The sequence below is a fragment of the Bolinopsis microptera genome, chromosome 7, assembly GCF_026151205.1.
Source record: "Bolinopsis microptera isolate Bmic1 chromosome 7, MBARI_Bmic_1.0, whole genome shotgun sequence".
Taxonomy (NCBI): domain Eukaryota; kingdom Metazoa; phylum Ctenophora; class Tentaculata; order Lobata; family Bolinopsidae; genus Bolinopsis; species Bolinopsis microptera.
The window spans coordinates 7,692,634-7,714,843 of NC_087078.1; the positions used below are offsets into that span (position 1 = coordinate 7,692,634).

Consider the following 22,210-nt stretch of genomic DNA (forward strand, 5'->3'; position numbering starts at 1 on the left):
TTATGGGAATTGTTAAGGGTGCCCAATTAAGGTGTCGTGTCACGGTGTCACATAATCACCCAGTCAATTTTGTTAACGAGATACACAAAATGCTTGTTAACTTCGTCATTTCTAATCCGTTTTGCCTCATGTTTTCAGATCATATGCAACATTTGATAATCTACCGTCTCTGAAAAAATTAGGCGTTCAGGATGTTCAGAGAAAACAATATAGGTGTTTTAATATTGAATGGGCGTGGTCTAAAATATTCGAATTTTCAAATTTTGACGACGGAATCCTCGAACCAGTAAGTACAGTATGCCATCTGCAAAGCAACAGCTCTCAAATATAAAACACGGCGGAGGTATAAGACCCAACGTTTGCACACTGACTTTTGGCCCACCCTGTATTTCTATTTTGGCCAGTCAATTCCATATTTCAATCGTGGGTAGTCAGCATGGTGTCATGTAGCTAATTGTATCATCATAAAAACGCAGACATTGTATTGATTTTTACTACTATGGTGCCAGCAAATGATAGTAATTATCCCTTAACGTGCAGAACTTGACAACTATGTTGTATAACATGACTTGACTTGACTTAAGACGGGTAGTGTTCCCGAGATCCATTGACAACAGTTCTCCACACTAGCTTTCTGTCCCCCATCAGTCTAGCTATCTCATCTACTGACTTCAGCCCAGTATCTGCTTTTAGGTTATCTATAGTAGTGTTAAGTAAGGTCACCCCCTGTTAGTATGCCCATGACTCGGCTTCCAGAGGATCAGTTTGTTTAGTGTCAGCTCCGGATGTCGGTGAGCATGACCTGCAAGTCTGAGCCTTCGTTGGGTTATCTTGGAGCTGACTTTGGGAAGATCATTGTACAGGCTGTGGTTGCTGACAAGGTATCGATGTTGATTGATGTTAATTGCGTATATATGAACGTATATTTAATTTCGGCTATTTTTACTATGAAATCGAGTGACTTTAAACACGTATTTTTGTGATGAACTGTTGAGATACTGCGAATTTGTTACATACATTTACCGTTATATTAAGGAGTACTGATTACCTGTACATAATATATTCGCTCAACACCTTCAATTAATGTCATCAAATTTTAGACGACCTCACTACGTGAACGGCCGGAGCTTACCTGTCCGGATGGGTTAATTTCATTGTATCAATCTTTAAAATGTTGTAAATCATGGCAGAGGGGGTCATGAAGCATCGCAGTAACTTATTTCAAACTCCTTGAATCGAGATCAAACCTTTGCAGTGTATTCAGAATCAAAATATTATATGCACTTATCACTTAGAATACTTTTGAAAGAGAATAACAAACTCAAAAACGCTACTGTATTATTTTTCCGTGAAAAACACAATAGCGTGGGTAGTTTTTGCCGAGGTGCCTTGAAAGTGATCTTAAACTATTCCCTATTCAATCTTGGTCGATACACGTCAACTTAGTGCAGAATCAAGCAAGCAAGTTATAGAACTCTTCGATACGTATCAAATTGGATGTGCTTTCTGTGGAAATATAGTGCGTGCCTTGATGTAATTGACCCCCTGCAGTCTACTCGTTGATGGGTCATAGAACAATAGCTGTTCAACCATTTATTTGCGCTGCAATACAGATGCAGTTCAGTGCATAAGGTTTACTTTATGATTTAATTTCTGATTTCTCGACAGAACATCCTTGTTTCTTCCTCCTTGCTCAATGTTCATAGATATTTTTTAACTAGGTTATCAGTCAAAATGGTTAAACCGACATCGAAATCGACCTTCAAACTAACTAATTTTAATCCCTTAGCACTTAGATAGATAGCACTTAGATAGATAGCACTTAGATAGGTAGCACTTAGATAGGTAGCACTTAGATAGGTAGCATTTAATCGAGATCAAACCTTTGCAGTGTATTCAGAATCAAAATATTATATGCACTTATCACTTAGAATACTTTTGAAAGAGAATAACAAACTCAAAAACGCTACTGTATTATTTTTCCGTGAAAAACACAATAGCGTGGGTAGTTTTTGCCGAGGTGCCTTGAAAGTGATCTTAAACTATTCCCTATTCAATCTTGGTCGATACACGTCAACTTAGTGCAGAATCAAGCAAGCAAGTTATAGAACTCTTCGATACGTATCAAATTGGATGTGCTTTCTGTGGAAATATAGTGCGTGCCTTGATGTAATTGACCCCCTGCAGTCTACTCGTTGATGGGTCATAGAACAATAGCTGTTCAACCATTTATTTGCGCTGCAATACAGATGCAGTTCAGTGCATAAGGTTTACTTTATGATTTAATTTCTGATTTCTCGACAGAACATCCTTGTTTCTTCCTCCTTGCTCAATGTTCATAGATATTTTTTAACTAGGTTATCAGTCAAAATGGTTAAACCGACATCGAAATCGACCTTCAAACTAACTAATTTTAATCCCTTAGCACTTAGATAGATAGCACTCAGATAGGTAGCACTCAGATAGGTAGCACTTAGATAGGTAGCACTTATATAGGTAGCACTTAGATAGGTAGCACTCAGATAGGTAGCACTTAGATAGGTAGCACTCAGATAGGTAGCACTTATATAGGTAGCACTCAGATAGGTAGCACTTAGATAGGTAGCACTCAGATAGGTAGCACTCAGATAGGTAGCACTCAGATAGATAGCACTTAGATAGGTAGCACTTAGATAGGTAGCACTTAGATAGGTAGCACTCAGATAGGTAGCACTCAGATAGGTAGCACTTAGATAGGTAGCACTTAGATAGGTAGCACTTAGATAGGTAGCACTTAGATAGGTAGCACTTAGATAGGTAGCACTCAGATAGGTAGCACTTAGATAGGTAGCACTTAGATAGGTAGCACTTAGATAGGTAGCACTTAGATAGGTAGCACTCAGATAGGTAGCACTTAGATAGGTAGCACTTAGATAGGTAGCACTTAGATAGGTAGCACTTAGATAGGTAGCACTTATATAGGTAGCACTTAGATAGGTAGCACTCAGATAGGTAGCACTTAGATAGGTAGCACTCAGATAGGTAGCACTTAGATAGGTAGCACTTAGATAGATATCACTCAGATAGGTAGCACTTAGATAGGTAGCACTTAGATAGGTAGCACTTAGATAGGTAGCACTTAGATAGGTAGCACTTAGATAGGTAGCACTTAGATAGGTAGCACTTAGATAGGTAGCACTTAGATAGGTAGCACTTAGATAGGTAGCACTTAGATAGGTAGCACTTAGATAGGTACCACTTAGATAGGTAGCACTTAGATAGGTAGCACTTAGATAGGTAGCACTTAGATAGGTAGCACTTAGATAGGTACCACTTAGATAGGTAGCACTTAGATAGGTAGCACTTAGATAGGTAGCACTTAGATAGGTAGCACTTAGATAGGTAGCACTCAGATAGGTAGCACTTAGATAGGTAGCACTTAGATAGGTAGCACTTAGATAGGTAGCACTTAGATAGGTAGCACTTAGATAGGTAGCACTTAGATAGGTAGCACTCAGATAGATAGCACTCAGATAGATAGCACTTAGATATGTAGCACTTAGATGGGTAGCACTTAGATAGGTAGCACTTAGATAGGTAGCACTTAGATAGGTAGCACTTAGATAGGTAGCACTTAGATAGGTAGCACTCAGATAGGTAGCACTTAGATAGGTAGCACTCAGATGGGTAGCACTTAGATAGGTAGCACTTAGATAGGTAGCACTTAGATAGGTAGCACTTAGATGGGTAGCACTTAGATAGGTAGCACTTAGATAGGTAGCACTTAGATAGATAGCTCTCAGATAGGTAGCACTTAGATAGGTAGCACTTAGATAGGTAGCACTTAGATAGGTAGCACTTAGATAGGTAGCACTCAGATAGGTAGCACTTAGATAGATAGCACTTAGATAGGTAGCACTTAGATAGGTAGCACTTAGATAGGTAGCACTTAGATAGGTAGCACTTAGATAGATAGCACTTAGATAGGTAGCACTTAGATAGGTAGCACTTAGATAGGTAGCACTTAGATAGGTAGCACTCAGATAGGTAGCACTTAGATAGGTAGCACTCAGATAGGTAGCACTTAGATAGGTAGCACTTAGATAGGTAGCACTTAGATAGGTAGCACTTAGATAGGTAGCACTCAGATAGGTAGCACTTAGATAGGTAGCACTTAGATAGGTAAGCGTTTTCAACGGAAATATTGTATGGGTTATAAAAAGTGTTAAAGTTTATAGAGTTGATAGTCCCTAAAAGCAATCACACAGTTCTTTTCTTATCTTTGATCAATTCCTGAAATTGTTATACCTTATCTGCTGGAACGTCAGCGCAAACGATCATTGCTGTTTAAGTTTTTTAGCCGTTAATATTTTCAAATATTCCTAGGTAAAATGTACATCACAGTGCGACACGGAGCAGACGAGAGGGTGATATTTAACCCCCTCTGTCGAGTTGCAAACCTCCTCTCGGAAATCAAAACACGGTGCAATATAACGGACGGTGATCTGGACTGCATTGATCTGTGTGATGAGTCTGGTTTGTGCTTTTATTCTGTCGGAACTTTGTTGAACTTAGACTACCTTACTCGGGAATATTATAGCGGGTTAATTTATGACTGGGAAAATTAATAACCGGGAAAAATATGGCGGAATTTCCCAAAACCCGCCAAATTATCCCGGTCATGTTTTTACCGGTGGCCGACCTTTCAAGTTTTTTTTCAGAGGTCAACAAATTTTCAACCGAAATTTCTGTTTTTGTTACTTTTACAGTTACTGATATTACTCAGAAATAGAAAAAATACACGTCTAGTATTTAAAGGAAAATAAATCTATAGCAATAATAAGTAAAATCTTCATTAAAGCGTATTCTCATTCTCATTATCGCTAATGTCCCCTCCATTATCATTATTGATATCCCCCTGCTGCTGACCGTCAAATTCGAAGTTGTATTGTTGTCTTAACAAGACTTTCATTTTGTCCGCTAATGGGGCTACTGCTCTGAAGGTCAGCCGGAGCTTAATTTCCTGCCCACCGCTTGGTATTGGGGAACGTCTTGGCTTTGCATCTTCAACTGCTCCAGTAATCAATCCACCGTGGACCATGAAATAGTGGCACAGTTTACTCACTTCATGGGCAAGAAAAGTGAGAATCACGGTCCACCCTGAAATCTGATTTCTATAACCAAATTGTGATATTTATAACGAAATTATGGTAGCAACCGCCAATAAAGTTACAGCCCTCCATCCACTGCTTCAAAAGTCTTCTCTAGCACATATGAGACTTCAGGTAAAATATGATGATCACCACCCCCTTGGAACCCCATAATCTGAGTCGGCGGGTTTTTTTATGACTGGTAAAATTTTTAACCGGGAAAAATATGGCGGAATCTTCCAAAACCCACCACTTTATCCCGGTTATAATAATCCCGAGTAAGGTAAGTAAAAGTTTCCCAACATGAATATTTTGTTAGACGACCTATAACTATCTGTAGTTTATTATTTCAGCATTATATACAGTAGCATTATATAAAATAGGGATGCATTGTTCAGCTGAAATGCTCTTGAATATAACACATTAATAACACATGAATTGCATCCTAGTTTCCTGGTCTGATATACAAATTGCTTGCTATTATCTCTCAACATGTTTCTATTAAGAAGATGGTCATTTCTTCAAAAAGTTTCAGCTATCGATATGATGTAAAAGAAAAAACACGTTGTGCGATGAAACATGTGCGATCGTTGATTGGACATACTCTGTTGAGATTAATGAAGTGGTGGGTATGTGTTGTCAGAGTGCATATAGTGTATAATAACTATAGTATCAGCGTAGTGAATAGTAATAATATAGAATATAGATCATATCCATGCGCTTAGCTAAGACAAGAAGTGAATTGGAACGAAGTGTAACCGTGAACACCAATATACCACCATAATTGTAGAATAAACAATGATAATGCAATTGTTAAATGCTTGTATATAGATTTTAATCGATTTTAATTTATTTGATTAAATATTTCATGTGTCACTGAATTTAAACGTTATATCGCTCAAATCGTGACAGTGATGTTATCTCTAAAATCATGACCGTATCACTCGAATCAAGTACCTTTCACTCAAATCACGTACAGTTATCTGCAGGACAAGTGAAGAACCTACCACTTCACAAGCGAGCGTACGCTTCCAAATACCTCACAGTTCCCGGTACCTATGTGGTAGTAGAAAGGAAAAAAATACCTCTTATTGGAGGGAAGGAGCTTGCTGTTAACGAGGTAAAATGTAACTTACTGAATGAGTGAATGGCGATCAGCAGCTGTCACTCCGCATATAGTGTATATGAGCACTTAAGCCTGAGATCCTTAGGTAAAATTTAACTTTAATTTAAATCACTCACTTGATATTCTCCAGGTCTAATGTTCAATTCAGGTTCTTTTTACGAGTGATAAGAAACTAATAATTTACCTTCCTGTAAAGTTGGTTCCACTACCACTTGCCAGATCAACTACCTGTGCTGTGATTAAAAATTTTGTTTATTGAGTCATTCATTCTGGCCGTTGGAGCATACAAAACTTAAAGTTTTCGCGATATTTGTCAGATGAGGTTTCATCGTAAAGTTGCTGATCTACACAGAGTGGAATTTTCCTATTAAGAGTGCAGTGCCCTTGTGAGGGATTATTACAATTTTTATTATATATTTGTAAAAAATTAAAATTGGTCATTAGAACCACCCCGGCACCGTCTCGGTTTACTATCAATCATCAGCTTTCGAACCGTTTCTCTTTAGAGTTTATATCGATGGAGCTCTGCTTCTATGATTGAAAGATTAGGATGTCGAAGATAAGATTTATTTGTTCTTGTATTAGCAGAATATAATGCAATCGCATATCACATATCATACCGAGATACTTACAGATAATATTCATTTGTGGTCGCATTAGTGCGGCAATTATTGTTAATGTTTAACGGACCTGAGAAAAAGGCCATGATATATTTCATTTTGATTTGTATTGCTATATTTCGTTTTAATATAGATTACTATAATCTAATAATCCTATCCACCAGATGAACGACACCAAGGACGGTGAGGAAGATGAAAGTATTTTGAGTGTTACAGTCTACAGATCACTTCTCAAGAATACCGAGATGCTCCTCCCAGGATTCTCTATTAAGAACTTTCAGAGCCCGCCTCGCAAGGAACCTCGTAAAGGTAAGGGACCATCTTTTACACGGTTACAAGATTGTTATGTGTGGAGTTTGTCTTCTTTTTGTAGATGTTATTGTTAACTGATCCATGATAGCTGTATTTACTGTAATAATAGGAATGGTCGGTTTTACTCATATTTGTGCGATATTTTAATGATAAGAAAGGATGTGGACTTACTCATATGCTAATTATTGTGGCTATTCATATGCTAATTTGACTTATTTTCCGAAGAACATCTATAATGAATTATTAATTATGAGAAATTAAAACTGTGAACAATTAGATTTGATCCAGCCATTGTATTCAACATTTCTTCGGAACTGTTATCTTCTTCAGAACCGTAATCTTCACTGATCTTTAGTAACATAGACCATAGTGAAAAGAGAGACTTCTTCGAATATCATTACTGATAAAACAACGGAGAGGAAGTTTAAAATGCTTTTGATGGTCCTCTCAGACTTTTTTATTACCCATTACGCCTTTTACAGACAAGCTTACTTGGTAGAATCTCATAAATAGGCCTTCCACAGGCCTTTCACAGGCCTTTTAGTTTTACAGGCCTTTTATAGTGTACATTGGTGTTATAATCAAGTGTTTGCAACTCACTCAAAATATTGACAGCAGTACAGAGAGTCAAGAGTGTAATCACTTACCTACACTTGGCCCTGATAACTAAGAACCACCGACTGGATCTTGAAAAGAACTATACCCTACAACCTTGCCCACTGCGATTACAACACTAATTGTTACACTGGACCCTGGAAAGTTGGAAACTAGTAGTGACTTTGTCAACTGTTTCTCGAACAAGCTTTGTCAGCTGTTTTTGTAACAAGCTGTCATTCTGTACGGCCCTTTTTCATGGTATGACCTGAGACCTCCAACAATGTTAAAGTAAAATCTCAACACGTGTCGAAGACGCCTGTCAAATACGATTATTAGTAAACATCAACATTAATAAACATTAGGTGGCCTAGTAATAATATAATTTCTAAGGAAAAGGGAGTTGGAACTTCACTTAGTATAGAGGTGGACGTCAGCACATACGCAACACGCATACATCTGATTTGAATTCAAGATGCTTGAATTTGTATAGTATCGAAGATTTATACAATATTTGTTTAGCCCCATGGGTCTGTAACTTTCACATTTCAGTCAATTTAGCTCGACAGAGAAAAGAACTGGAGAAAGTTCAAGTAACACCGACCAGTCCCACACCACGTGCCTCCAGCACTCTGAGAACAACTAAACTAGCCAAGATCAGGAACAAAGTAACTCGATAAGGAAGGACAGGATGTTTCACTCAAAAAATAGAGGAGAAGAGAGTTTTTACACTCGCATTAATCAGTCGCTGTTCAGGTGACAGGTGAATGTTTCAAGTTATTTAACTTTCATTCGAAGGTTTTTTGTTATGCACTTAAATTGAAGACAGACTGGTACCGCATGATAATACCATAACCATATCTTCAAATTGTTGCCGTTCATTACGTCATGCGATTGCACTGAGCTATTTGAAGATTTAAGAAAGAAGTGATAGTGCCACTTCCAAGACAAAGTTTTGTTCGCCAGGGAAATTGGTAACACTCATAACAATTGAATGCACCTCGGATTCTGATATTATCCCACAATTTTTAATTAATAATTACTATTCCTGACTTCATTCTCCAGCGCAACATTTGCCCACAATACTTATCCACAATGCACTACATAATGCATTGTAGTTGTGTCATTAAGTAAGGTCACCGCTAGACAGTGTCCAGGCCACGCCCTCCCGTTCTCATTCATCAGATCGTATTGTTCTCAAATTATGTGTGTTATTGTCCATTTTTTGTCCATTTTTTATTAAATACTTTTCAAATTTCACAGAGTACAGCAATAAATTATTTTAAAATAGAACCGTTCGAAAATATTTCCCCAGCTGTAAAATATGATGGGCACCCAAACACGGTAAACACATTGTAAACTATGTTAGCAGGAATCTGAAGATGTGGAAACAAATTCTTTCAATATTTATTACTAATAACTATTGAAAGAGTGTTTTAATAATAGTATTAGTCACGAATGTACGCGAATTTTATGCTTTTTGGATTTATAAAGACTGTATGAATTGTAAGTTAAAGAAGACATAATGTTGACTGGTGAATGATTAGATATTTGTAATGACGTTAGTCTTATACGCATATACGTGACTTATTTCTTCTTAATGAATGTGTAAAGCTTGTGAGTTGTAAGTTGGGAGACAAGCAATGAAAACCAGTATTTGACTAAAAAATCGCATAAAACAAATCTTCAGAAAGCAAATAAAAACTCTTAAAAATAAGCCCCACCGAACCTCGATTAACAAGTAAATTTAAATTAAATTCAAAGAAAGCAAAATACGTATGTTTTAAACCTCAATATCTAAACAAATGATATTTAGGAAGCTAAAGTACATCCGCACTCGTAATTCAAATTGCAATCTATGGAAATGGGACCCTAATTACTATGGTTCACGACGTCCTGCCCCAGTGGGCCAGTGCTCTTATACATTGTTCCAAACCTAACCCCACACCTATCCCCAACCATTATAATCCTAACCCAAATGGGGCACAAGGCTCTGGGATACAATGTTAGAGCGTCCCGGGGCAGAACGACGGCAACCCTTATTACACTTGACCGTCGCAGGAAAATTTGGGATATAATTAAATTAATTAAAATCGCCGATTAGGCATTTAAACACTAAGCTGTCAAATTAAATAGACTCGCTATAACTTTTCAAACCGTATTTTAATCTTGCTTCCCGGGTGCATGGTAACTGCCAGTCTAGGATATGGGATGGTTTTATCGGGTAGTGATAGTGTGTATCTCTTCAAAATGTGGAATATTACAAGCTTTATCTCCATCTGAAAGTAGACAATATGGTAATTGGACTATAGTAGTATGATCAGTCATGATAATTCATAATAGTCATAGAGATGTTCACGTGAGAATAATAAAAACCAAATGTCTAGACGACTAAGGACAACAGTCAATTCTAACACAATTTCCTCCATTGTATTAATAATCCAGTCAATTAACCACATAATAGAGTCACTTCCTGTCTGATACCTCTGAAACCTTGCCCATACTACCAAGGTCAGTGGTGTGTGCGAAGTTTTAGAAGTATCAGACAATATACTAGAAGATGTGCTTCAATTATTAGACCAGCGGGCTAAATCTGGTCAAGTCGAACAGTGCTCATTTTCCCAAATAGGAGGCTTAAAAAATAGAAATACCACGGTAAGGGTAGTACCGGTTTCCATCACAAATCCAAAGTGTTTTAAATCCTTAGAATATAGATTTCTCACCAGTGCAAAGTTCTTTCCACTACATTCGTGAGGGCCAGCCATGAACGGGAAGTAATCGCACTTAGGAATGTCCCTGATAAGATCGTCGTTACTTCATACTTGTTATTAATAACGTAGAATTAATAATGCACTGAAATATTCCTACGATTTTGAGAGTTATAAATAATTGAATTCATGTCATCTCAGAACTTCCACAATTGATAAAATCCATAATTTATTTTGATATTAATTTTACGTCTAACTAAGCAGTCTGATCAAATTTCCAATTCCATAATTTGAGAAGTGAACCTACTTCAAGTTTAGGTTAATGAAGCGTTGGGGAATGAAACTGGTAGCCTTGTCCCAAATCTTCGGGTTCCGGCCAGCCGTGTAAGGCGACAACCACATCGTACTTCCTGTGAGAGAGAATGACACTGAGTATAAAGATGTTTATCTGTTTATTTAAGGTTATGCAACAGTGAATCCTGATAAACTTCTTGTAATTTACCTATAAACTAAAAAATACTGCAAAAATAATAACCCCAGCATGGGACCCTTACCACTTACCTTTTGGGACAGTATATCCGCAGATCTCGTGGTCTTTGTGAAGGGTCCTCATGGTTAACGGAGCGCTAGGGTACAAGCGTAACGTTTCTTTAATCACAGCGTCAAGTCTGGGCAGCTGGTTTATCTCGGTCCAGGTTGCTGTGCTGCTAATTTCGGAGATCTCCTCCCTTAGCCTGAGTTAATTAAGATACATTATAGTATGCTGCGCTTTTTGTGTTCTTCGGAACATAAATACACATGCTTTAAGCATATTATGCTCGGCTTAGGGATAATTTGAGCTTTTATACTCTTGATATGGATAACAAAAAATCTTATATTGGTTGTTCTACAATTGCTCACTCACAGTCACGGATGACTATCATCCGATCACCGCTTTTAATTGTATGGTTTCACTATGGTGACTATGGTCTTTTTAGAGATTTTCTAGGGAAACAGTCTAAAAATTGATTTAAAAAGATGAGTCGGCTTAATTGAACAAATTAAATATTTTATGGCAGATCGAAATAAATTGTATAGAATTCATAATTCGTTATTACTAAACTATCAACTTAATTCTTCATTGTAATCAGTAATCCATTTACCATCGATTAACGTCTCTATAGTGAGCGATGCAGGATATCGCGTAGAAAAGGGCGTTGGACGTGGTATCTTGTCCTGTTGATTGAAACCAAATAAATATCAGTATTCCATTCAACATTATCTTTAAGGGTAATTGGCTAAAGTGCCGACCTTTCAATCCAGTGTTAGAGTCTAGACTGAATAATGAATATATAATAACTGGTCTACAAATATATGGCGACATATTCATTTTATTTCTATGGAAAATGAAATTCAATGAACTATTGGCTGCAAATCTATCATAAAACCTAGCAAATCTAGAACAATCTTACCTGCAAATAGGATGGAGTTGATGTCATCGATTACGTCTTCAATATTGTCGAAAGCCTCTAAGAATTTATCAGTAAGTGGTGACCCTTTCTCAATTATTCCCCTCGCTGTTCTTCTCACTTTAAGAATGTTCTTGCAGGTTTGCCTTTTTACTGCTAATTTTCTGAACGGGAGCTGCAAAAGAAGCTATTTTTAAATTTTAAAAACATTCCTACTGTCAGTTTCAATTTATAGGATACACTATGACCCTGATTAAATATCCAGCGATTCATATATGAGCATTAGAGAGCTCGCAAAGGTTCTCTTGATCAAGTTCAGAGGATAATTGCTAATTTGTAAAGCTGTTCCCTAGTTTTTACACACTTACTCTTCGGGTAGGATCAGCTAAGACAGAGTAGCTTTCTTTTGCTATCTGTGCGTACATTTTAGCAATATCAGAACAGCCTGTCTCTACTTCTGCTGAACACCCGAAATCTTTGTTGAACAGGCACTGAAAAATATCAAAACTTCTTGAGTTTATTCCACCTGTTGAAGCTTGCTAACTTTTCAATACGAGTGACCTAATTTAATCCTCCGAATTTTACTCGTACCGTGAAATTTTGAAAAGCAAATTAAGCTGACCAATCCGACTTACTTCACCCATGATATCAGAAGTGATCGCTTGGAACAGTTCCAAAATGTTATCTACATCAAACTCAGTGCTCTCCTTCAAATCACGTTCCTCTTTCGCACCAGAGGTGGTGTCACATGTTCCAAGAGTCCCTCTGGAAGCGTTAGATAGCGACCTGTCTATTATTCGAAGTATTGTTCCCTCGTTTTCTACTATGTGTCTGAAATAAATTTAAATTTAATAAAATCTTTTAGTGAATGTGATCGAGCGATGCCTAATTTTGCGAGTGGGTAATATCAACAATTAATAAAATCCGTTCGTTTGCTATAGCAAAAAAAATCTAAGGAAATTATAACAGACCTGGGGTTCAAGAATTGTCTTAGAATTTTCTTCTTGATCTTCCAATCTTCATTGTACGGTGTCAGTAACATTCCCTTATTTCCTATCATCCTGAAATGTAAATATTAAAGCTATGTATGAACCTGATTCGTCACCCTTTTTGTAGTAAGTAATTCTAGCTTATCTGTTGCGGCAAAATGTGAATAAGCTAATAATTCAAAGTTTGTAATCCTCACCTTAAGCCTTGATAGAACTTAAGAGCGTTTTGAAAGACGTATCTGGTGTTATCAACATCGTGTAATACTTTCTGAAATGGGAGGGCTGGTTAAGAAAATTTCAGATTGTGTCCGAAGTTCAAGAAGAGAATGTATGCAGCGTATGGGAATTGCAGGAGGTTAAAGTTAAATTTCGTAAAAGTTTCGTGATGTCGAACTAAAATAAATGTAGCATCACACCTACAACCTACCTTGATAGGATCAGCCCCAAATACAATAGGTATCACATGTTTATGGTAAAGACGGTAGTGGAAAAGAGGACCGTACTTTTTAGCCCACTCCATCCACACGTCCATTAACATTGTGTTGGATCCTCGTGCGGAGAGCCTGTTCAAGTAGGCACCCTGTCCCGATATTAGTCTGGTGGGGGATATGGAATTTTGTTGAGTTCCTGTTGATAGAAGCCAGTGCTAAAGAAATGTGCGCTACGGTGTTATCGCTAACTTGTAAATACAATGTCCTGTTAATAGAGGTCTAGCAACGTGTGGTGATGTGAACGCACGTTATTAATAGAACTTTTAGTTAATTGTGTTGATCATATACAAACTCCGACATGAAAAATGTATATACAAAGCAGAAAAGTTCAATAAAATGGGATGATGAACCAAAATAACTTGAAGTTTATTTTGTTACCTGGGAGCTTGAGGTCCGGGGAGATGAGCAAGTTTACGGCCCATTATTAGGACGGGAATAACAACCCGCAGTAATGCTCCCATGAGGCACACTGTCGATATTACTGTCAGCACACACCAGGACCCTGGGAATATGTGAGATTGTAAGTACCAAACCCGCACACACACGTCACACACCCCGCTTTTGTGTAAGTACCAAAACTGCATCTATACAAATAGCTTTTGTTTGTGACATAATCTAAATGTGAGACTATTTGCATTGCAGCCTTGTCTTTTGGAGCACCAACAACTAGACAGGGTGGTATTGCGTTGGACATGTTCTTAACATCAGGCTAGCAGTAGCTTGAGCTCACGTTTGCTATTTAGTAAATGCAAAAGTCGAAAGTAAAACTATTGAGTCGTTTGAGTTATTTATCCAAATCTATGCCCGATAAAAACCACATTCAAGCAAGGCATTCTTTCATAAGATAATCAACAATAAGGTTATTTATAAATTATAACCTTTATAAACTCACCGAAATAAACGCACCTTTATAAACGCACCTTTATAAACGCACCTTTATAAACACACCTTTATAAACGCACCGAAAGCGAAACTAACATAAGATAGTAAAGTATAAACAATATTAAAACTAACCTAAAAGGTTGCCTGCGAGAAACACGAGTATACATGTTATCATGAAGGATGCGATCTGCTTACGTCTTTCAGCACAATATCAACAGTGTTGACCGAGCTGCTGGGACTGCTCCCTGACTTTATCAGCTGCTTATCAGGTTTATAATTAGATATTTTAAATTTGGTTGGAAAAATCGGAACTAAAGTTGTGAGTCGAGCACAGCTCCAGGATATGAACTACTAAATTGCTTTACTGGGGAATACCATGGCGGGTTTATTAAATACTGGGAAAATTACGGCGGAATTAATTTATCCCGCCACAATAATTCCATTTAAGGTAAATACACTAAGGACTAAAATATAAGCCTTCACTAATATAGTACACTATGATACAGGGGTAGCGCTTGTAACTACATCGATAAGAATTGGGACAGTTCCAAAGCACTCAAACACTTAAGTGGGTTCTTTTTATAGATATCTGGGGTACTTATGCCATGGCTGACTTTCAAGGTAAAAGAGTTGTAAATATTTCGTTTAATTGCAGACGAAATAATATTGATGCGATTAGAATATTTTGCGACTCGTTGTAGTCAACCTTAAATACCTGTAAGTTGAATATTGCAATCGAATATAATGAAAAATCAGCTAACAACAAACATTGAACCAGACTATCCCAAACTGTATATTTAGCATCTGACTAACTTATTTTAGGTTTATAAATTTCATGTTCGGAGTTGCACAGTTGTTTGGAGATAAAAGTTGCAATGCAATTTTAAGGGTTACTGTCAGTCCTATGAAAATAAAGTCGTCGAAATAGTACATATGAGTTTAGTTTTTAAGATACCCCAGACTAAGCCCAAGACTGAAGAAAACCCAATGTCTGATAACTGAGTTGATACTTTCAGCGTATCAGCGTAAATAGGGCATTTTGACGACTACCGCCCAGCACCTCCCCTAATATTGACGACATACGATTTCCCAATCCTAGTCACTTTCTACTGGGTAATGTTTATCACGTGCTACAACGCTAGGGCTGTGATAGGTCCGTGTGGACTCTTTTGTGGAGGCATAGCTTTGTCAACACGGACAATGGTCCTGCAAGTTAATCAAACTACTAATGGATTAGGTGAATCTGCTAGTGCTTATTCTGACCCGCTCGAACTTTCCCTATTTGATAACTGGGGGACTGCTTCATCAATGATATTGATCCCCGGTTATGTATCTGATTGCTGACGAGCTGATGACACTGACACCCTTCCTCTCTTATACCTCCTCAGTCTGTGAGCCCGACTATTGCAACATCCACATTCCACAATAAAGTATAAACACTCACCATTTATTTCTTACCTCCAAACTGATTTATGATAATTTAATGATTTATAATATTTAAATCAGGAAGATCGCCTCAGTTCAATGAATTCAGTGAGGGGAGTTTGTTAGTTTGGGTTATGATCTCCAATAATTGGATGTGACCATACCACATAATATGGTAATGGCAAGAAAGTATGGTTAACATAGTAAATGTTTCCAGGAAACGTTAGGTTGCATCAGATGTTGCGAATCAATGATTCCAGGTTACAATGTAGAGACATTCGATCTCTATGATAAGTTCGACCACCTTCACGCATCACGTCTTAGTTTCAATCCATATGATCGCTCGCACGTAATAAATTCCATCGGCAATAGTTTAGATCAGAATAGTGACATGAACAACGAATACTGGAATGAAATAAGCGAAATCTTAACCAAGTGCAAATATCAAGAACCTAAAAACGTCACAAACTCCGCCAAAGACGAGTTGAAAGTTTTTTCATTAAATATACGATCACTAGCAAAAAACATAACATATCTTAGAGAAGAAATCCACACCTTCTCAAAATGTGATGTGTTATGCTTTAATGAAACTAACTGTAACATTGATAAGCTGCCTAATGGTATTGATGATATCACAATCGAGGGTTTTCACGAACCTGTTATACAAGCACCTTTACGAAAATCGGGGAGAGGAGGTGGGTTAGCAATCTATATAAACAAACGTGTGTGCGATTTTGATAAAATTGAACGTCTTGACTTAGCTCTGGATCCTGAAGACATGAGTGGCGAGTTCCAACTAGTCAAAATTCATAATTGCAAAGGTTTTAACAAAACCAAGGTTATAGTAAATTTATACAGATCACCGTCAAGAGATACAAATAAGTTCATTAGCTTACTCGATCACGTACTTAATAGACTAGATAGACACTCACGCAAACACGTTATGTTTCATGGCGATGCAAATATTGATCTTATTAAATATGAGACTGATTCCTCAAGCCAGAACCTCATTGACACACTGGCAAAATATGGTTTTGTTCAAACTGTTTCAAAACCAACACGAGTCACTGACCACAGTGCCACCCTTATTGACCATGTGTACACAAATAATATTGAAAACACATTAAGTAGTAACGTGTTAACACTCGACATCTCCGATCATCTTGCAACGTTGACCACTATAAAGTTACGTGCAGTATCACAAAAGCACACCACACACTCAAATAGGACCGATACCACAAAATACCGTGAAACACGTACTATGAATGAAGCCAGCAATGCTATGTTCAAGGAGCTATTGGAAGGGGAGACGTGGGAGGAAGCGCGGGAATCAGGCAGTGCGAGTGAACAGTATGACAAGTTCTCAGAAATCTACATGAAACATTACAACACTGCATACCCCGTTAAGAGTAATCGTAATCGTCGTGAAAATGAACGGTCTGATCCGAAGCCGTGGATACTTCCATGGCTCGAAACAGCTTGTGCACGTAAACAGCAATTATACCATCTTAATATCACAGAGCCTACTGATGAAAACATAGCTGCATACGATAAAATGAAACTATTTTGCAGTAAACACGTTAACATTGCCAAGGAGCGGTATTACAAAAAACAATTTGAAAAATATCAGGACTGTTCCAAAAAACAATGGGAGATAATCAACGGCCTGCTAAACAGAAAAAGACGGGGATCTGATCAAATCAGATTGAGGGATACTGACGGGACGATCTTGAGTACTAACTCGGCAGTCGCTGAAAAGTTCAATGGCTACTTTTCCAGCATCGCAGCCAACATCAAGTCTCAGATCAGTTCCAGACAGACCTTCGATCCTGGGGGGTTCCAGGAGTATCTGACCGGGTCATGTCCAACGTCTATCTACCTCGAACCTACTGGGCCCACCGAGATTCATAGAATTATTATTGGCCTAAAAAATAAGGCAACTCTCGATCCAAAGATTGAGCCCCTGAAAATAGCCAGCACATGCCAAAATTTTTTATGCGCCTTAGCAAAAGTAGTTAACACATCTTTTGTAGAGGGAGCTTTCCCTAAAGCTTTGAAAACGGCAAAAGTTACACCTATACACAAAGGAGGTTGTAAACTCGACGTAGCGAATTATAGACCTATTTCGCTTCTGGGCTCGTTCTCAAAAATTTATGAAAAACTAATGCACAGACGCGTTTTAGAATTTCTCGACAAGAATAACTCTCTATTCGAGAATCAGTACGGATTCCGACCAGGAAGATCATGTGAGCACGCACTTCTCAATGCTCAGAGCTCTACTCTGCATTCTCTAAATAAGAACCAAATAGCAATTTTATTACTTTTAGACTATAGCAAGGCATTTGACGTCCTAGATCACGCGACATTACTCAGGAAACTTGAGCATTACGGTATTACGGTATTCGTGGCATTGCGTTGAAATGGTTCGAGTCATACCTCAGTGGTCGCAGTCAATTTGTTTCCCTAAACGGCTCCAATTCATCATTAGAATCTATGATATACGGTGTTCCACAAGGGAGCATATTAGGCCCCCTGCTCTTTGTCATATATATCGATGACTTACCAGGAATCAGTAACCTAGCTAAATTTATATTATATTTATACGCAGACGACGCAAACATTATTATCACCGGACGCGGATCAAATGTACAAGACATTATATCCAAAGTAAACCACCTCACTGACGTGTTGATAAAATGGGTTAACTCGAACGGCCTAGCTCTTAATCTGAAGAAGACTTGCTATATGGTATTTTCAAAAAGACGGGTAGATCTATCGTCTCTACAAGTAAGTATCGACAACTCTCCTATAGAACGCAAAACGGAGGCCAGGTTTTTAGGAGTTATCGTCAACAACAAACTAAAATGGGCCAGCCACATCCGAGCCGTCAAAACAAAAATGTCACGGTTTATAGGTATTATGTTCAAAATAAAACGCAAATTACCAATCAAAGCACGCTTACAGATCTTCCAAAGTTTTGTACAATCTCACTTAAATTTCTGTTCACTAGTTTGGGGCTTTGCTGCAAAATCCCATATTGAATCACTGTTCACTAAACAAAAGCAGGGAATACGAGCAGTTATGCCGGGCTACGTGAATTACTATTACAAGGACGGTAAGCTTCCGGATCATACTAAAACTACGTTTAAAGAGTACGAAATATTATCTGTACACGGGGTCATCATAAAAAATGCTCTGACTCTGATGCACAAGATAACTTACATGCCTGGTCTTCTGCCGTCGTCGATAAAAGACTTATTTCCTCCCGATATACCAAAGTATGGCACGTCTTATGACGACAATATCGACTGGCTAACAACGTACTCTCAACCAGATCTACGCGCTAGTGTTCTGTATAAAGGTCCTATATTAGCTATTACCGAGCACAACATTAGTCGCATAACTTGCCCATCTAGCATTTTCTCAATAAGCATATATAAGAAATCAGCGAAGCGTGTAATGATAGAACTACAAAGCTCAGGAAACGATGAAGAATGGCCACCTTTTCTGTTACATAATTTACCCGGGCTACGTAAATCGACAAGATCAGGCACACAACAAATCAACTACCGAGAATAAACTAAGGAATAAATAAAACCAGACGGTTAGCACACTAGTCACTATCAACCATATGCCACTTTTTTCACTGCCCATTCACTGTCATATTAATAGCATCATATATATAGCGCTAGCAGGTGCTGATAAGACATGGGCTCAGTTATTCTTTTTTGTTTTAACCTCAAGTAGCTTATAAAACAGTGCGTGTGATCATCTGTCGTATCAAATCAAATTATTTATCACTATATGTTAATAAATCATGATATACAAGTTTTAATTTTTAAAGTTTCTGTTTTTGTTTTTAATGAATAGACGTAATCAACATTTTCAATTTTCATATTCACGCATATTAAATAAAATCATATTGTTATGTATTATATTATTTTGTAAACATTGGCCGGGTACCAAAAACCGGTCCCCAAACAAACATTATTATATAACCCCTGACCATTAATTCTGTATGTGTATATTCTTGTTATTTTCAAAAAAAATCTGCGAATGTCAACAAAAAGTCAAATCAAATGATATCCACGAACAAAAATTGATCAATTTCGAACTGTCTTGCTTTTCAAAAAAGGTACGGTACAATGAAAATGACAACCATTTAAGTTTAACAGTGTTTCCGGTGCGACGAGCAAATTTCAACGACAGTAAACCAATATACTGTTACCCGTGCTTGGAGCGAATTTACGTGCCTTACATCTCCAAAATCCTTCAAACAATGTACATTCCCGACAACAAGCGGTTCATCGGAAAAAATCTGCCCTTTTCAAAATTATAAACGCGTTTAGTACGTCGTTCGTGACAACATGAAGTCATAGGGCGCAAAGGAGTAAATACCGCTACCGCACATCAGGACCAACAAAAGAGTGTTGTACTTGTATCTGAGTTTCCTTGCCTGGAGAGAACAGGGCAGGTCACATCACGTGACCGATACCACGTGGTGCAACCGAATTTTCTTTATCTCCGCACGTATCGTATTGTCCGGCGATAATACAGTCCATTGTTCTGCTTACTTGCAATCCTAGCTGCACTGCTCATACACTAATACTCTGATTAACTACAAGCTATAACTGCTAAACCCGTGCTCTTTTGTCTGGCGACTCTTTTATCGGAGTCTCTTTTATCGGAGTTTGTCTAAGAAAGTCTGTCAATTGTCAAAGTGTTACCGGTTTAATTTAATAATTTATTCTTGTAAGACACAAAACAATGATTCTATATTTACCCATTTTTAATGAAAGCGAATTAGCCATTACCGATCAGGTCATATCGTATTTTACAATACGTTAGACTTACTTTAAGTTAATAAATTATAAATTATGGAAGGTTAAGGCGGGGACTGGATAACTAGTACTTTTGTCGAGCTGCATTTAAATATAAAGGAATTGATCCTATGCTGAACTTATACTGAACGTATGAAAGAAATACTATATAATTGTATATAATAAGCTAAACGGATATATAATTCGGTAACTCCAAGGGGATTGTTCACAATATATTACGTTAAAGTCAGCCTGGGGGAGAGAGTTCAGAAAGGTTCGAGCTAGTGTAATTTGTAATTGAATCTTCAGTAATCTTTTAAAGAATGGTTTTCTGCTGTGTTATTCCTCAGAAATTGTGAACACAGTAATTGTTAAAATTCATTGTTCGAATAAGCTAACCGCGATCATTTTTGGATAGTCGTCGACCATTTTGAACTGATAGTAATGAATTTTAGATTCCACTTAGGCAAGCTCAAGATTGACGATGGTACTGCAGTCTGTACTGATATTGTCCTTCGATTCGAATGCTGAATGAGCGATGAAAGAAAAACTATAGATGTTGATGAACGTAGTTCTAGTTTATGAAACCTGGGACTACCGGTCTTATTCTTTTCTTTTGCTTGGTGAAGATCACAGTGCTGGCAAGCACGAGCGGTGTCTTTATTGGGGGTATACTATGTACCCCCTTTACTATTGTACCCCCTTTACTTTTATACCCCCTTTACTATTATAACGAAGCGTGCACTAAAGAGGCTTCCGACACGAGTTTTTTCAGACACGAGTTTTTCAGGAACGACTCATCGGAAGTCGTTCAGCAGATTTATTTTTAGTTCAAAACATTCTAATTTGATGTCAAAGATGACAGGAATAAAAAATAGTTATGTTGAGATTTTTAAGAAATTTGCATAAAATACTCGTAAAATCGATTTAAAAAATGATTACTTTGTGAAAAATCAAGTTTTAAAAATGGTTACTAACAGTCGCTCGCTTTTCCCATTCATTTACAATTGAAATAGATTACATGTTATAAATCGAAACTTATTACAATTCGTAAGCCATGAATGAGTGGGAAAAGCGAGCGACCGATTTCATTCTCGGTATCATTTTGCATTTGATAACGGTCATTCAAATTGATATCATTGCCTTTTGTTTGGGAAAGAGAGACACTGGCAGCGCTCCACTCTACCCATGATTATGGGTTTTGGTCAAATAGTATATAATATATATTCTAGATTTAGATGAAAAGCCCCAAACGAGTGGACAATAATTAACAAGGCTTTTAAAAAATATTATGAACTATTGAGGCAAGTTAATTTCGAAAAGTTTGCTAATTATGTTCAAACTATCGGCAAGAAATACATAGAGTCCAACAGGAAACCGACAGGAAACCGACAGGAAATGGGAGACAATTTTAGGGTCCCGATGCACTGCACATTCATTTTCGAATTTTCGAGATTACTTACCAGGGGAGCATTTTAGCCCTATGTCATGTGAGGTGCTGGTGATTCGAAATCAGCGTTCAAAAACGTATCGATCTTAGTTGATTTCAACTGTCGGGGGGCCTTTCAGATGAATCTCAAAGTTTGAGTGTAGAGTAATTTAGCACTATTGTAATCAAAAGATTGCGGCCAAACACAGTGGGAAACAAAACCTAGTGTCGTCAACC

The 22,210-nt window shown here is 37.6% G+C and overlaps 2 protein-coding genes across 2 annotated transcripts; one reads left to right on the forward strand and one right to left on the reverse strand.

Moving 5' to 3' along the window:
• The first annotated feature begins 4,336 nt into the window (after nt 1-4,336).
• LOC134818914 (uncharacterized) lies at nt 4,337-8,589 on the forward strand. Its single transcript, XM_063828623.1, has 4 exons — nt 4,337-4,515; nt 6,119-6,249; nt 7,040-7,184; nt 8,334-8,589. The coding sequence occupies exons 1-4, from the start codon at nt 4,371-4,373 to the stop codon at nt 8,459-8,461; spliced, it is 549 nt and encodes a 182-aa protein (XP_063684693.1). The 5' UTR covers nt 4,337-4,370; the 3' UTR covers nt 8,462-8,589.
• An 851-nt stretch (nt 8,590-9,440) lies between these two features.
• LOC134818131 (cholesterol 24-hydroxylase-like) lies at nt 9,441-14,562 on the reverse strand. Its single transcript, XM_063827563.1, has 13 exons — nt 14,432-14,562; nt 13,796-13,919; nt 13,354-13,522; nt 13,124-13,194; nt 12,909-12,998; nt 12,573-12,768; nt 12,306-12,428; nt 11,941-12,112; nt 11,632-11,704; nt 11,051-11,223; nt 10,797-10,899; nt 10,505-10,577; nt 9,441-10,060 (listed from the first exon to the last, which is right to left on the reverse strand). The coding sequence occupies exons 1-13, from the start codon at nt 14,472-14,474 to the stop codon at nt 9,923-9,925; spliced, it is 1,548 nt and encodes a 515-aa protein (XP_063683633.1). The 5' UTR covers nt 14,475-14,562; the 3' UTR covers nt 9,441-9,922.
• Between the last annotated feature and the right edge of the window lie 7,648 nt (nt 14,563-22,210).

Bases quoted from the DNA above. Each gene is read 5' to 3' on its own strand.
- LOC134818914 (XM_063828623.1), top strand. From the start codon at position 4,371: ATGTACATCACAGTGCGACACGGAGCAGACGAGAGGGTGATATTTAAC. The intron at 4,516-6,118 runs GTTTGTGCTTTT...AGTTATCTGCAG, and splicing joins TGATCTGTGTGATGAGTCTG to GACAAGTGAAGAACCTACCA. The intron at 6,250-7,039 runs GTAAAATGTAAC...CCTATCCACCAG, and splicing joins AGGAGCTTGCTGTTAACGAG to ATGAACGACACCAAGGACGG.
- LOC134818131 (XM_063827563.1), bottom strand. From the start codon at position 14,474: ATGATAACATGTATACTCGTGTTTCTCGCAGGCAACCTTTTAG. The intron at 13,920-14,431 runs GTTAGTTTTAAT...ACATATTCCCAG, and splicing joins TCTCGCAGGCAACCTTTTAG to GGTCCTGGTGTGTGCTGACA. The intron at 11,224-11,631 runs GTAAATGGATTA...TAATTAACTCAG, and splicing joins TATAGAGACGTTAATCGATG to GCTAAGGGAGGAGATCTCCG.